The sequence below is a fragment of the Schistocerca serialis genome, chromosome 1, assembly GCF_023864345.2.
Source record: "Schistocerca serialis cubense isolate TAMUIC-IGC-003099 chromosome 1, iqSchSeri2.2, whole genome shotgun sequence".
Lineage (NCBI taxonomy): Eukaryota > Metazoa > Arthropoda > Insecta > Orthoptera > Acrididae > Schistocerca > Schistocerca serialis.
Window position 1 is genome coordinate 545474940 of NC_064638.1, and position 16856 is coordinate 545491795.

A 16856-nucleotide genomic window follows, 5' to 3' on the forward strand; every position below is an offset into this window, starting at 1 on the left:
TCTCTCAAATTCTCTATTCTACTGTAGAAGGTATGCAGAAATGAAGAGTCTTGTGCAGATAAGACTAGTGTGAAGAGCTATGTCAACCAGTCTTTGGACTGAAGAACAAGAAGAAAAAGATAATGATGACTATAACAACATCAACTACCATCACCATTGGCACCATCACTATACCACCACCACCACCACCACCACCACCACCACCAACACCAACACCAGGATTCAGAGATCTAACAGTCCATGCTCCAAGTAAAGCTGTATTTCTGTGGAAATATACCAGTTGTAGTTTGCCTTGCTCTCAGATGTTTTTTTTCACCAACTTACTTAATTAAGGTTGGCTAGTGTTATAAGGTCAGATCAGTCAATTATCCAGCCTGATGCTGCTGCAACTACTTGAGTAGCTACTTCTCCTTTTCAGGAAACATATGTTAGTTTGTTCTGTACACAGTGTGATTACACCTGTGGTACAGCTATGTGTATCATTGAGGCACATAAGCCAAAACACTATGACGAGATAGTGATTCAAGTAGGACTGTAAAAATATATGAAGATCAACAAAAAGAACCTAGATATCTGTGTGAAAATATTGGAATATGTTGTTCTGCAAATCTAATATGGGCATTACAAGTGAGTGCTGAAGATGAATAAACTATGAACTGCAGATGTAGCACATCTTGATGTCTATGGGAAACATCCTGCAAACAATATTTATTTTAATTTGAGTTGCTTAGTTTAGAGAATTACTGCCATAGGCCAATTATGAGTGACATGTGTTGACATTGTGTTATTTTTTATTAACTTCCTGTAGTATATGGATTTTATTTCTTGATAAATTAGTGCTATAATTGAAACAGCCCATATCTCCACGCAATTTTTTGTGATTTTATGCAAAAAAGGTGTTGCGGCAGTTGTGTGGACTGTTGCATATGCTGTTGTGATATTGTTTTCATTTGCTTGTTTTAGGGTAACTGGTGGAGAACTCTTTGAGGATATTGTTGCAAGAGAATTTTATAGTGAAGCAGATGCTTCACACTGTATACAACAGATCCTTGAAAGTGTTAACCATTGTCATCAGAATGGTGTTGTTCACAGGGATTTGAAGGTACACAAACATTTTTTATCTTAAACACAGAATAGCTGTTAAAATATGTTTGAAAATTGCCTTTTCTGGCACAGAAGTTAATTCTTGTAACTAGTATTTTAACTGAAAGTATGATCATGTGTGAAAAAGCATTTTGTATCTGATTACATTGCTCATGTTTTTGCACTTAATCTTGGTGATGTAAGTTTAACTGGATTCTTGTTGTGACAACAGAAATCTTGCAGCACAAAGTTTGTGGACATTGGGATTGGAGTTAACTAGGCAAAGAAAATAATAATATACTTCAACAAAGGATGAGAAGTTGAGCTTGTCAAATGAACTGTCTAATTGGTATCTGATAAGAGAGGAAGAGAGCAAGAGGAGTAAAAAGGATCCTGGATTAATAAAAATACTTTAATTGATGGCAGTGAATGGGAAGTGATTAGTAACTTCAAACCATAGGACAAGGCACAAAGATTTGAAAGGGTTACAAAGTGACTTCAAAATACACTGGCTGAGATTTTCTTGTATGTGTAACAAACAATGTCAGATGTTCAGAGGTCAGTGCTACATTCTGAATCATTACTAGGGAAGTGAAGAAAAAGATGTATAAAATTATTTGAGGGTGTGGAGGTTCAAAGAAATGTGTTAGTAATGACAGTGTCTCACATGAGAAAGAGAGGGGTGGGGGGAGGGGGGGAGAGAGAGAGAGAGAGAGAGAGAGAGAGAGAGAGAGAGAGAGAGAGAGAATGAAATGTTCAATTTCATGTACTAGTAATTCATATGGAACTGGTGGTTGGTGTGCGAGTTGAGAGGTGATAATGAACTTAACTTCATTGACTTCCTCCTGCCCCCACCTCCTTTCTGCCCCCTCCCCCACCTATCTTCCTCCCTCCCTCCCTCCATTTCTCTCTCTCTCTCTCTCTCTCTCTCTCTCTCTCTCTCTCTCTCTCTCTCTCTCCCCCCCCCTTCTCCCCCCCCCCCCTTTCTCCCCCCCCCCACCCTCTCTCTCTCTTTTTCTCTTTCTCCTTAAGCTCCCCATAGATGCAGTATAGTCATGGTATGAAGATGATGTTGGTGCAGCCATGGTTGAATTTCAATGTAGCAATAATCCACACAAACTGTATCATGGTCTCTGTGGCAGGTAAGTTTCAGATCAGAGCCTCTTTTGCAACATACCATTGGACCTTCAGTAAATATGGATGGGTTTGCCTGTATCATGTGCATTTGTGCAGATCTTCAATCTTTCATGCCTTGTTACAGACCCATACAATCAGTCCAAACAAACAGTGTTCTCAAAAGTTTTTTTTGTAATATTAAAAAATGAAAAACTTAAAGTGCATGATAAGTAATTCCAAGTTTTAAAATAAATGCAACCAATTGTTTCTAAATATTTAAATTTCTTGTAAACAAGACAATTAACACAAGAGAAGGAAGTGGCTCTGTGCATGCAAACCAGCTCTGTAAACAGCCAGTCAGGTTCCCTTCTGTGTTGTGGCAGTCAAAGAAGATATGATTAATGCCCTTGAGCTCCCCACAGTTGCAATATTGTGATGGTATGAAGACATTGTCAGTACCAGCCATGGTTGAATTTCAACCTAACAATGATCCACACAGACTGTATCATGGTCCCTATGTGATGTAAGTTTCAGATTAGATCCTCCTTTGCAACGTACTATTGAGCCTTCAGTAAATGCAGATGAATTCGCCTGTACCATGTGTGTTTGTGCACATCTTCAATCTCTCATGCCTCATTCCAGTCATTTTTGATCAGGCCTCTAATCCCAACATTGAAATCTTCCTTGAGAATGTATCACTCTTGTATCCCAGTCATCATTATTCCCTTAGCTAATTGGCCAGCTTTTTCATTCTCCACAATGCCAGTGTGACCCCTGATTCACACAAATGAAACTCCCTTGCCAGTTCAGTAGCAGCAGCAACTGTTCAGTATGTAAGGTAACACCTGCCTTTGTTCTTACCAATTAAAGTACTTTCAGCCTGGAGATTGAGTCATGAGTGTGACAGAATGGTCAGCCGCTGTGGACATACTTTAACTTAGTAGTCTTTCAATGGCTAAGAATTCAACAGCATAAATTTGTGCCTCTTTCAGTGCCTCATTCAGTAGATGAAATAGTTCACTCCAGTTATTTTTAATATCAATATAGGCACAGCCAATAAAGTTAATGTATTTAGATCCATCAGTGTACATACCTATGACTGCTGGCCATTGCTCAAGAAGGAATTCTAAATTTACATTATTGATATTGGGCTCTCAGAGTAGTCCAGGTTACTGTTTGTGTCTAGTAGCTGGTTGATAAGTCCATACTCTCACTCAAAAATTAGTGGATCAACCACACTCTTTGAATGTAATGTTGGTAATGGCTTAGTGATGAAAATGCCTCTGTGAGTAGTGGTTTTGATATATGTATCCAGTAGTGGTCAGTGTAGCATTGCACTATAAGGTCACAAAAGTTGTTCATAAGTGCTCCCCCAATGCATTTTAAGTATTTCAGATTTCATATTCTTATGAAGTATTGTCTAGCTGAGATGAAAGTCTTTCAAAGAAAGTGTTATAAAACTATAACAGATTACTTGTTTAAAGGAATATAGTGAGTCAGGAGATAACACATCAGTGACAACAGGAGAACACCCTTTGGGTATTGAAAAATGTCAGTTTTTACTTTGTAACAACATACTTGAACTTTCATATGATCATTGCATTGGCCTCAACATTGTCTTTCTTATTCTAATACACTCCAGAAATTCATTTCATGTTTGCACACAAGCAGATTTTTTTCTTCTCTAATTGGGCTCATAAGTAAGTTGTTTTTAATGACAAATAAAAAAATAGATCATTTTTATTTTATTCCACTGTTGAGTAAAGTTTTCTCAGCTTTTGTTTTTCCTTTAAGTATCTCTAACTGCTTATTACCAAGGGCATTCCATATTTATGTATGTTTTATTTGTTCCTTTTTTCTTCTCTAATTGGGCTCATAAGTAAGTTGTTTTTTAATGACAAATAAAAAAATAGATCATTTTTATTTTATTCCACTGTTGAGTAAAGTTTTCTCAGCTTTTGTTTTTCCTTTAAGTATCTCTAACTGCTTATTACCAAGGGCATTCCATATTTATGTATGTTTTATTTGTTCCTAGGTGCACCATCTTATGCATCATTACAGTTACAAATATGTAGTATTTTGGTCTAGCCATAGGTGGCAGGACAATCACTAGAAATGTAATCCCTACAAAATACAGCCCATTTCCCAATTGCTGTAATAACATGAGTGAACAATGTGGAGTGTATTTATCAAGGACAGTGTTGGACAACATAGTTCCTGTGAAAGGAAGGTGTGAACACTGGGGATATTAACAGGCGATTGGTGTAAATTTGTGGTGAGTGTGCACTGTCGTGAAAAACTGTACACAACTGGATGGATGGCTGGAAAAGTGAAAGCACATCAACGAAGATACCAGTTCCATAAGGAAGGTAACTGTAGTAACACCAGTCAACATTTCAAGATTGCAAAAGCATATTCAGGAGAAAAGATCCTTCATGTTCTTAGAAACAGAAGTGACCACAGGACTTCCAAGAAGCACTCTGTATGGCATCATGCACAGTCACCTTAAGGTTGAGAAGATGTCTGCCAGGTGGGTTCACAAATCCCTGAATGCAGCACAAACACAACAGCACAAGGACATTTGCAGTGATCTCCTTCAGTGCTACAGCCAGAATCCAGGAGGTTTAATGTCCAAACTCACTGCCATGGGCCAGAGACTGAATCACAGTGTATGTGGAGCCTGTGCAGAGGGCACATCATGCAATACAAAAGAACCAATCAGGAAAAGGGATGAAACAAATGCTCTTCAACAAGACAATGGTTGTCCCCCTACAAGCTGCACAGTTATGGCTACCATCACTGACATAGTGTTTCAGATACTGCTACACCCATTGTACTCCACTTAATGACTGGGCCCCTTCCGATTACCACCTATCTGCTATCTGGGGTATGAAGAAACCTCTATGTGGACTTTGTTTTGTATATGTCCAGGAACAATGAGCACCTGTTTTGTATATGTCCAGGAACAATGAGCAGCTGTCCTGAGGATGGTGGACTTGGAAAAAAAAAAAAAAGTGGTTTGAGAACACTCCCCCCCCCCTATAAGTTACACATTGGTGATGCAAATGTGTGGTGATTATGTTGACAAAGTGCACATAGCTGCTGAGGCTTAGAGGTTTTCAGAGGGCAGGGGTTGATGGGGGGGGGGGGGGGGGAGGTTGGGTGAGAGAGAGAGAGAGAGAGAGAGAGAGAGAGAGAGAGAGAGAGAGAGAGAGAGAGAGAGAGTCAGCATGGAATACCTCTTGTCTTTGAAATTTAACCACTTTCACAAATGAAATACTTTATATGCACAATCTTTGTCATTATATTTTTAACCTTACTTACATATGGTGGGGATAATAAGGGAATTTGGTAGTAGAAAGTGTGGTAATTGGGTTTAAAGTATTTACTGCATTCTTTATGCAGCAGTCCTATGTAGCTTTTCAGTCAGACACTATGTTCAATCAAATATAAAATATTTTTAATGTGTTTTGGGCAGTGTTGCCATAAGCACAGAGTTTCAGTTATTATGGTGAATTGTTAACCTGTTTAGTGACCAGTAATATGTCACAAACAATTAATAATTTCCACATATGGGTTTCTATAAAATACCTGGACCATAATTCTGCTACACAAACACAAAATTATACACTTCCTTTCATATCTTTAATTCAAGGAAAAATATAACAGTTTTGTTTAGTGAGACCCAAATTCTCCACTCGCTGTGTCCCATTAAATATGATGCATGTGTTTATAAAGCTCCCCCTCCATTTATCAATCACTAGACAGGCAGTTGGTTGCAGGGCAAACTTAAGATAAGGTCTGACCAAATTTGTGATAAATCCTACATTAGCATTAAAAGACAAAGTTGATGTTTCTCTTTTGAAACTTTTGATCAAAATTAAATATTGATGTTCCTTTCTGACTGTTGACACAACAACAGAAGATAAAATTCAACAAGTAGTGTATGTCATACCACTTGAAGCAGGGAACTTCAATATCTGTGTAGAGAAGTCAGATTACTTTTTAAAGTTGGTTATCACATACAGAAGGAGAGAGATGTGTGGTGCATGCTTCTGTTATCTGCAGTTTACAGTTATTGTTACTTTCATGATACCACTAAATTAATGATAAACAGTAGTATTTTATGAAATGTATTGTTTATTTTTTATTATTTGTTTTACAGCCTGAGAACTTGTTGTTGGCTAGTAAACAAAAGGGAGCAGCAGTGAAACTTGCCGATTTTGGCTTGGCGATAGAAGTTCAAGGGGAACAACAAGCATGGTTTGGTGAGAGACACAGAGAAATATTTAACACATTTATGATAATTAAGCTCCAATCCTTAATATTCTGAATGTTATTTAAGTAAATATTTATTGTGGTGCAATGTTAGCTAAGACAATGTCAGGAAATGGAGGAGAAACGGAGACAAGATTTTTTTGTCTTTTTTATGAGTGTGTGCTCACGCGTGCGCGCACACACACACACACACACACACACACACACACACACACACACACACACAAAGTACTTTTTCGGTTAAAAGTAAGACACTGAATTTATTGTTTTGTTTTCAAGGATTTGCGGGTACACCAGGATATCTCTCTCCAGAAGTGTTAAAAAAAGAACCATATGGTAAACCAGTTGACATATGGGCTTGCGGTGAGTGTCATTGTGTTATTCTTAATGAAAAATGCATTGTAATCACAGAAAATTGCTTTACAAATTACAGTATCACTGTACTTTCTACCCCTTGGGGTAGATTAGTTCACCTCCAGTATAATAGTCAGGTACAGAGCTTGTCACAAGAGTTATTTTAGTCATTATTACCTCTGACAGTAAAGAATAAAATCTTGTAAACTTAAAATATGATTTTTTTAAAGTATTATTATTCTACTATCTTCAGTTAGCTACCTTATCTTATTAGTCTGTAATTTTTTTCCACATTCATAAGACATTGCCTGTCTGTCTCCTCCTCACAGTGCCATTTGTATCCTATGACTAGCAGCTGAAATGTTGGCGTCATTTGCACACATTAATGATAATGATTGAAGAACACTTAACTGACAAATTGCTTGTAATCTTTGAACTTTGGTAAAATAAGTCAGTCACCTGAAACAATGAAGGCCCCAATCTAAACCAGGATGCTGTATAAGAGCTATGTCTTTCATGAAAATCAGCAATATTGGTTACACAGTGATTGTTATCCACTGACATTGATCTTCACACTACTATACATTATAAGTGAAAAGATACTGCTGTTAGGAAAACTGAGCTCATCTTAGATGTAACTGTAATGATATTGTTATTTGATGAAGTACTGATGCCACCACACTGTACTACAAAGCAACAGGAGTGGCAGCAATAAGCAAAATTTCAGTTCTCATTTTCCTTTCTTATGTAACTGTCAATGAGAATCCTTTTCAGTGGCCCACAATTATTACTTCTCATTTTTCTAACAGTGTTATTTCTACCTTCAATGTTCTTACAAGAACAGTGATGACCAGAGAGATGCCTGTCCCTGACATCATTTGTGTAATAACACTGTGCACGTAAAGTACTGCAGAGAGAGTAAACTATACCTCATTCATGTTGCCAATAAATGAAATGGGACCAGTGTTTTGCACTTTGTGCTGGGGTTAAACTTACCATGCACATCTTATGAATGCTTAAATATTTTGTACAAACAAAGTAGACATTGCAGTTTTCTTTTGATCTAAGAAGATGGCAGTTATTAAGGCACATATCTTTGTGAAGACAATGAAACCGCATATTTCAAAAATTCGTATGAGTATTTCACAGAAAACTTAAAAATTCTTCCTGTAACATACAGTTTTTTTATTGACGTAAGTTATATTCCTTTAAAGAGGTGATGAGTCAGAAACTTAACTTACAATACTTGCTGCACCTATTATTTGGCAATTTTATGGAATGTAGGGCCTTACTAAATAAGATCAGGATTTTGCAGTAAAAAGTTAGTAAAGCAAGAAGTTAAGAATTTTTGCACTCCAATAGTTTTAAATGTTACTAACAGGACCAAACATAGAAATAAATAAAATAAATTTAATTTGAATTTAAATCCTTTTCAAACAAGACTAGCTGCTATGGAAAGTATCTTTGAGTTTTGACAACAATTTGCTTGGCATTATTTGTAAAGAAGATCTTCATAAAAAGGATATTAATACTTTTGTGCACAAATAGCAACTGGTCCACTGCAGAATTTTTTTTATATTTTTGATGACTGTATCAGACCATCTTGGAAGTAATTTCCAGTCCTCTGCAAAGTTCAGTTTATGTTCAGTGCCCCCAGATGGACTATACCTCAGAGCCAATACATTTTTAACATATGGATCTCCTACTTTACTTCCCAGATGAACTGTTTTGTAATACAGAACTTGATAAGTCTTTAAAAAATTTGGAGGTACATACCTTACATTATACTGTCCCTGTTTGCTCCATCTTGCTTCCTTTATCATATCAGCATAGTAATTAGCCAGGGAATAGAGCACCTTGTGTTTCTTTCTTTGTTCAGTTGTGCAATGCACACTATTTCTTAGTTCTGAGCTCAACACCTGTCAATATAAAATATTTTTTAGTTTTACTTTTATCACAGTCTTAATGGTTGTATAAGTGGTCATGCTATATCTGTAAACCCTTTTGTAAATTTTCTATAATAATTCTCCAGACCAAAAGAAAATTGTAACTCCTTGGTATTACTAGGAATTGGAAGTTTCCGTACTGCTTGTGTCAACCTCGGATATGTCTTGACCCCTTCATTGCTAACAATATGCCCTACATAAATGACTTCTTCCAATGCAGAGTGTCATTCAATGTTAAATTTGCAGCTTGTAATCTTGTAAAAACCTCTCATAAATGTTGCATTTGCTCTGCCATATCCTTCACAAAAATTAAGTCATCCAGGTAGACCGTGCACTGGTGAGAGTTCAACACCCTCAGCACTCCATACAACAAATGGTGAAATTTTGCTGGAGAATCTCCAATCCAAATGGCATTCTATGATACTGAAAATGGTCCCAGGGGACTGAGAACACTGTTATTGGATGGTCCTACAAGTTTACATGTATCTGATGCTCCTCGGATCTGAAGTAGAGAAGTGCTTTCACTGCCCTAAATTATCAATAGTTGGAGTAATGCTTGGGACTGAATATGCATTAATCATGCTTTTGCTGTAAATATACCTATAGTCACAACAGACTCTATATCTTTTGGTTCCATCCAGTGCCTTTTTCATTACTGCTATGATGGTTGCACTCCGTGAACTAGTGCTTTCCTCTCTTACCCCATCCATTAGCTGTGACTCAATGAAGTCCTCTAACACTGATTGCATAAACTGGAGTATACAGTAAGGTTTACCATACACTGGTAACTCAGTTCCTGTAGGAATGTGATGCTGCATTATAGGTGGTGTGGTGAAGGCACTCAAGGAAAAATCAAGCCCTCAAATTTGTACAATCCATCCATACCTCTAAGATGTTCTAACTTCCTGCACTATGCAGTGTTATTGGCAGTTTGCACATTTTTGTGGTGCACATTGAGAGAACTCCTACCCACATCAGCCAGGACTTCCAGATTATCTACCTACATCCACTTGGTGAGCTGTACTCCTTTGGTGCCAAAATCATCTAAATTCACGGGCACTGCCTTCCTGTCTGATTCATCTTGAACGAGTACTAAGCTTCTACGTACAAAGCAACGTGATTAGTCTAATGAGCATTTTCTGCCCATGGTTGTACCAAGCACAAAGCATTAATACTGTGCTGCACAGTAACATGTGAATTAATCCTCAGTGCTGTTGACAGCAATTTAAGTGGTTCACCTCTTAATATTTGTGCATTTTGTGTTTTTACTTTACTGGTGACCGTCTCCCCTAGCTGGAACATTGTCCTCTTAAGTTCCACTATGTGTCAGTTTTGGCATGCTGTGTTGTCAGAAAATCCAGTTCTAAGATCATGTGCAAACCACCACTTACACATGGCACAACTTCTAAGCATTACCTAAAACACTGCATACCCTCTGAAATGTCTACCATTGCTGAACTCAAAGATTCTGCATCACTATCATAAAGTCCATGTCAGTTATACTGTGGAGGTTTAATGAGATCTGTACTTGCAACTGACACATGTGTCCCTGTGTTCAATAAAAACTAGAGCTTTTATCTTCCACTAGTCCCATTACTACATTCCAACTCTTCATCCATATTCATTCCATCAAAATTTATTGGAAACACCAGGCAGCAGGCCTAAGGTTCCCTTTTGCATTTGACATCAGTTTATTTGACACTTGTTTCCCTTACCATTCCTACAATCATAGTACTGGTGTGCAGCTGCACCACAAGTACTACACTGAGGTTGGTGATATTGCTTCTGCACATGTCACATCCTCCCACATCTGTAACACCTCCTGTCAGCATAAAATACTCCTCTTTTCCCATTTTCCTGTTACTACATCAACTTCTTCAAACTCCATGGCTAATCTGACTGCAGAGTATAAATTCTCTGGATACCCATCTCAGCTTTCTAGGCATATTAGATGGTGAGCCCCTCAAAAATGTGTGTGTTCCATTTCATGTAATATGATTCTATTTGCCTCATCACTTTCTACTAATTCTTATGTCTGTACATTCACTTTCTGTATTCTGTCCACAAAATTCTCTACCAACTCATTATGCTTCTTTCATATACTACCAACTACTTGTGAAAAAGTGTCACTATTTTGCACCTTGTACTTTTGTAGCAGGACTTTTTTTTTCAATTCATTAAATATCTACACACCTCTTAGTTGCTCTGTATATCTGATATATGTCTTAACTTCCCTACTAACTGTAACCTTGTCACCTGTAATAACTGATGCTGTGACCCTCCCCCCACCCCCCACAATATTAGCTGCTAACTGCAGTTCTTCCTAAAAAGAAGTCAACTTTCAAGAGACAGATGTGAGCAAATTGACTATGGCTGGTTCTAATAATGGAGTAGGTTGCTCGGCTACTTCCAATTCTTCCTCCGCAGCTGCAAGCCTCATGCTTGAATTGCCTCCGACTTGAGACTCTGCCATTGTGGAACCTTAATCTCCTACATGCACTAAGATATACAAAATTCACTCACAACAGGCCACATGGCATCATACACATATATATCTTACGTCTTATCATCACCCATTACGATGTTGTGCACTACTAAACTGATGTTCAAACATGAATTATTAGTACTGCACCATATACCATACAGAATGCTCTCAACTTACGTTGATCACATTAAATAAGGAAAAAAAACAACCACAGAAACTAGCAGTCTGTTAACTCACTCCACTGTTTGACGTAACTGCATGTTGTGGTTGCAAAGCTGTGGTGCATGGAATTTGACTGTGCTGGTCCTAGTTGCTAGACAAGATCCACAAGTTCTTATGACATCACTCTATAGCAACCTGAGTTAAGAGAAGCCATTATATTGTAGAGGTGGTGGGTTGTTGAGATGGTAGTGCTGGCCAGAAGTGACTATGAAAACTCCAATGCAAGATACAACATATTTTATCTGTCTTGAATTACAATGCTGGAGTTTTACAATGCCCCAGGATTCACCCTCTTTAGATGCAGGCTCCATCTGTGATGCAGATGATGTCAGAAGACCACCGAGGTGGGATGGCCATCTGACATCCATGTCGGCTCTGCAGATACTGTTTACCTTACTCAGCAGCATTGTCTGAGTTGGCACTATCGGGTTCTGAGTGAGCAATGCCATCAATGCATACATCTGCTGAATTCCCTTAGGCAGCCAAACTTACTGGGCTAGAAGCTCATCCTGGTGTGAAGGGGATGGCAGAAGTACCATTCTGGCTGTGAGCAGCTGCCCTCCAAGACAGAAGTTTGATGCTGCTGCGGCACCTGGGTGACAGCCTTCTTGTTGTGTTACCTAAGGCTGTGTGGCAGGCTCAGAATCGTGAGCTAATCGGGTGGAGCTAGCTGCCTAGACGGATGTTGGCTGCTGACTGATGCATAGCATACTGAAAACTGATGTAGGCCCAATGTTGTGGAGGATGCTGCCAGACTCCACATAATTCTAACAGAAATGGGTGGTATTTATACCAATTAAAAGCACCTTTTTTGTGCTGTACACTGGTTCCATTCACGTACAGATCTACACTTCCGTGTTCCAACGGTGCGGAAACATACTGCAGTCAGGCAGTTACTGCATGGCCCTTCTGCAGTGTCATCATGATTGCTCGGCATAACCTGGTTGCCTTACTGTGTGCAAACAGGCTCTCTTGTGAAATTACATATCAGCACCTCTGTGTCTACACACTTGCCTCACACAGAGCTGCTTCGTTTGCATGACACTATTCCTATAAACTATTTAAGCTATTATACTGATTTAAATAGGAGTGCGGGTTAGCTACTACAAACAGCATAGTGAACGCATTATTGTGGCCAAGATAGACACAAAGCCCATGCCTACTACAGTAGTACAAGTTTATATGCCAACTAGCTCTGCAGATGATGAAGAAATAGATGAAATGTATGACGAGATAAAAGAAATTATTCAGGTAGTGAAGGGAGACGAAAATTTAATAGTCATGGGTGACTGGAATTCGTCAGTAGGAAAAGGGAGAAAAGGAAACATAGTAGGTGAATATGGATTGGGGGGGAAGGAATGAAAGAGAAAGCCGCCTTGTAGAATTTTGCACAGAGCATAACTTAATCATAGCTAACACTTGGTTCAAGAATCATAAAAGAAGGTTGTATACCTGGAAGAATCCTGGAGGTACTAAAAGGTATCAGATAGATTATATAATGGTAAGAGAGAGATTTAGGAACCAGGTTTTAAATTATAAGACATTTCCTGGGGCAGATGTGGATTCTGACCACAATCTATTGGTTACGAACTGCAGATTGAAACTGAAGAAACTGCAAAAACGTGGGAATTTAAGGAGATGGGACCTGGATAAACTGAAAGAACCAGAGGTTGTAGAGAGTTTCAGGGAGAGCATAAGGGAACAATTGACAGGAATGGGGGAAAGAAATACAGTAGAAGAAGAATGGGTAGCTCTGAGGGATGAAGTAGTGAAGGCAGCAGACGATCAAGTAGGTAAAAAGATGAGGGCTAATAGAAATCCTTGGGTAACAGAAGAAATATTGAATTTAATTGATGAAAGGAGAAAATATAAAAATGCAGTAAATGAAGCAGGCAAAAAGGAATACAAGCGTCTCAAAAATGACATCGACAGGAAGTGCAAAATGGCTAAGCAGGGATGGCTAGAGAACAAATGTAAGGATGTAGAGGCTTGTCTCACTAGGGGTAAGATAGATACTGCCTACAGGAAAATTAAAGAGACCTTTAGAGAGAAGAGAACCACTTGTATGAATATCAAGAGCTCAGATGGCAACCCAGTTCTAAGCAAAGAAGGGAAGGCAGAAAGGTGGAAGGAGTATACAGAGGGTTTATACAAGGGCGATGTACTTGAGGACAATATTATGGAAATGGAAGAGGATGTAGATGAAGACGAAATGGGAGATAAGATACTGCATGAAGAGTTTGACAGAGCACTGAAAGACCTGAGTTGAAACAAGGCCTCGGGAGTAGGCAACATTCCATTAGAACTACTGATGGCCTCGGGAGAGCCAGTCATGACAAAACTCTACCATCTGGTGAGCACGATGTATGAGACAGGCGAAATACCCTCAGACTTCAAGAAGAATATAATAATTCCAATCCCAAAGAAAGCAGGTGTTGACAGATGTGAAAATTACCAAACTATCAGTTTAATAAGTCACAGCTGCAAAATACTAACGCAAATTCTTTACAGACAAATGGAAAAACTGGTAGAAGCCGACCTCGGGGAAGATCAGTTTGGATTCCGTAGAAATATTGGAACACGTGAGGCAATACTGACCTTACGACTTATCTTAGAAGAAAGATTAAGAAAAGGCAAACCTACATTTCTAGCATTTGTAGACTTAGAGAAAGCTTTTGACAATGTTAACTGGAATACTCTCTTTCAAATTCTGAAGGTGGCAGGGGTAAAATACAGGGAGCGAAAGGCTATTTACAATTTGTACAGAAACCAGATGGCAGTTATAAGAGTCGAGGGGCATGAAAGGGAAGCAGTGGTTGGGAAAGGAGTGAGACAGGGTTGTAGCCTCTCCCCGATGTTATTCAATCTGTATATTGAGCAAGCAGTAAAGGAAACAAAAGAAAAATTCGGATTAGGTATTAAAATTCATGGACCAGAAGTAAAAACTTTGAGGTTCGCCGATGACATTGTAACTCTGTCAGAGACAGCAAAGGACTTGGAAGAGCAGTTGAACGGAATGGACAGTGTCTTGAAAGGAGGATATAAGATGAACATCAACAAAAGCAAAACGAGGATAATGGAATGTAGTCAAATTAAGTTGGGTGGTGCTGAGGGAATTAGATTAGGAAATGAGACACTTAAAGTAGTAAAGGAGTTTTGCTATTTAGGGAGTAAAATAACTGATGATGGTCAAAGTAGAGAGGATATGAAATGTAGACTGGCAATGGCAAGGAAAGCGTTTCTCAAGAAGAGAAATTTGTTAACATCGAGTATAGATTTAAGTGTCAGGAAGTCGTTTCTTAAAGTATTTGTATGGAATGTAGCCATGTATGGAAGTGAAACATGGACAATAACTAGTTTGGACAAGAAGAGAATAGAAGCTTTCGAAATGTGGTGCTACAGAAGAATGCTGAAGGTAAGGTGGGTAGATCACGTTACTAATGAGGAAGTATTGAATAGGATTGGGGAGAAGAGAAGTTTGTGGCACAACTTGACTAGAAGAAGGGATCGGTTGGTAAGACATGTTTTGAGGCATCAAGGGATCACAAATTTAGCATTGGAGGGCAGCGAGGAGGGTAAAAATCGTGGAGGGAGACCAAGAGATGAATACACTAAGCAGATTCAGAAGGATGTAGGTTGCAGTAGGTACTGGGAGATGAAGAAGCTTGCACAGGATAGAGTAGCATGGAGAGCTGCATCAAACCAGTCTCAGGACTGAAGACCACAACAACAACAACTGATTTATTTATTTTTCAAAGGCCTGTACTTTTCCTGTTACTAGTCTTTGTTTCCGCCTTCCATCTCTTTACTTTACTGATGCAAGGGCTTCAGTAATGCGGGTCAGTTTAGGTAAACAGCTGCAGGGTGGAATGACACTGAGTGTCAATTATCAGGGCAAACATGCTCATGGAGCCAGATGGATGTTCAATGGCAAGTCATAGAAGCAGCAGTTACATGGGTTTATTTATTCCATGTGAAAAATAACAGCAGTCATAATGCTGCAGGGCAGGCTGGGGCCAGTTAGGGAAGTGTGCTTAGCTCAGTTAGCAGTCTCGTGGAATGGCAAGCACATGGTGTCACTGTGTCGAACAGGTAGCAGCTGAGGCAAAGATAAGTTGTCAGGACTCCAACTGTGTAGCATAGTGTGAGGCCTTGTGTAGGTGGCTAGCATGACCCTATGACAGACTCTGCAGAAGTTAGTCACATTGGTTTGCTGCAATTCGGGAAGCATAAGAGCACACATTGTTGAACAAAGACTTTCTAGCCTGTGATAGTGGAGTGTGCCCGTACAAAGCGGTCAGCAGCTCAGAAGTCAGTGAGGCCCAGGCGTGAACCATGGACACCTAGGTAGGCACCCCGAAGTCACTAAAGTCGGTCACCAGATGGTGCTCCTCCCCATCTAGGAGGCACCAGTTCCTCAATTGGATGAAAGATGACTCATTTCTCGGACTGAACATTTGTCAATCTAGGCTGCCATTGCTATGGTCTTCTTCTTTAGTTCTGTTGTGTCAGCAGTGTTACAGTCACAGCAGTGGTTGTCAAACTTAGATACATGGTGTGAGCCCCAGAGAGTGATTCATGCTGTTGGCAGAGCCAGCTTTTAGCTCCTCACAGAAGTATGCATCACTGGCTCCCATCTTTTACAACTCTCTAAGGCTTCGTGTGTCAGCCAGCAATGACATTTTCTGCTAATCCAGCTGTGGATTTTCAACTGCTGTTCCACTTCCTGCAGAATGATTCTGTTCATTTCATCATTATCTGTCAACTGATTGGTATTCACACTGATCATATGTACAAAATTCTCAACATACTCATTTTGCTTCTGCAACACCCATTTAATTGTTAGCAGCGATATCTGCAGCTATTCTGCCACCTGTGCCATTTTACCAGAAAAGTTATACCAGGCTTTTTCTGAGTTCAGTAAATGCTTGAGTATTCCTTAAGGGGTCATCACTCATAGCATACATTTTTGCTTCTTCTCACAAGTGCCACTTGGTCTCCTGTAACAACTGTTCACATGTCCAAAATCCTTGCTTTTCAGCTGTCAAACAACTATTTATAAATGCTAGTATGTCCTCCACAGCCTCACCCAAGAAATTACTAACTAATCCAGTGGCAGCCAAAGGTGGGAGCAGTCATGCTGGACAAGGCCCTGTCCTCACCAACAGCATCTAACTGCTTTAGGAGTTTAAGTATTATCTGCTGTCAACTGAGCTACCTCCTCCAATAATGACTGTGCAGCTGTTAGGATAGCAACCCTCTGTGTTCTTGACTCAGTCATTCTGTAGCCTCTATCCCATATGATAAAAATAATAGGCAAAACAAAGAAAATGGGAATAATAAAAGTATAACTAACCATATTAGTAAAATAT

At 39.1% G+C, this 16856-nt stretch overlaps 1 protein-coding gene across 16 annotated transcripts in view; it reads left to right on the forward strand.

Moving 5' to 3' along the window:
* The window catches only part of LOC126475204 (calcium/calmodulin-dependent protein kinase type II alpha chain), a 1005993-nt gene that overhangs the window by 719707 nt on the left and 269430 nt on the right, over positions 1-16856 (forward strand). For all 16 annotated transcript variants that reach the window (XM_050102858.1, XM_050102867.1, XM_050102894.1 and 13 more), the window contains exons 5-7: positions 964-1102; positions 6365-6467; positions 6757-6840. In XM_050102858.1, coding sequence (XP_049958815.1) covers positions 964-1102; positions 6365-6467; positions 6757-6840 — 326 coding nt within the window. The remainder of the gene's footprint in view (positions 1-963; positions 1103-6364; positions 6468-6756; positions 6841-16856) is intronic.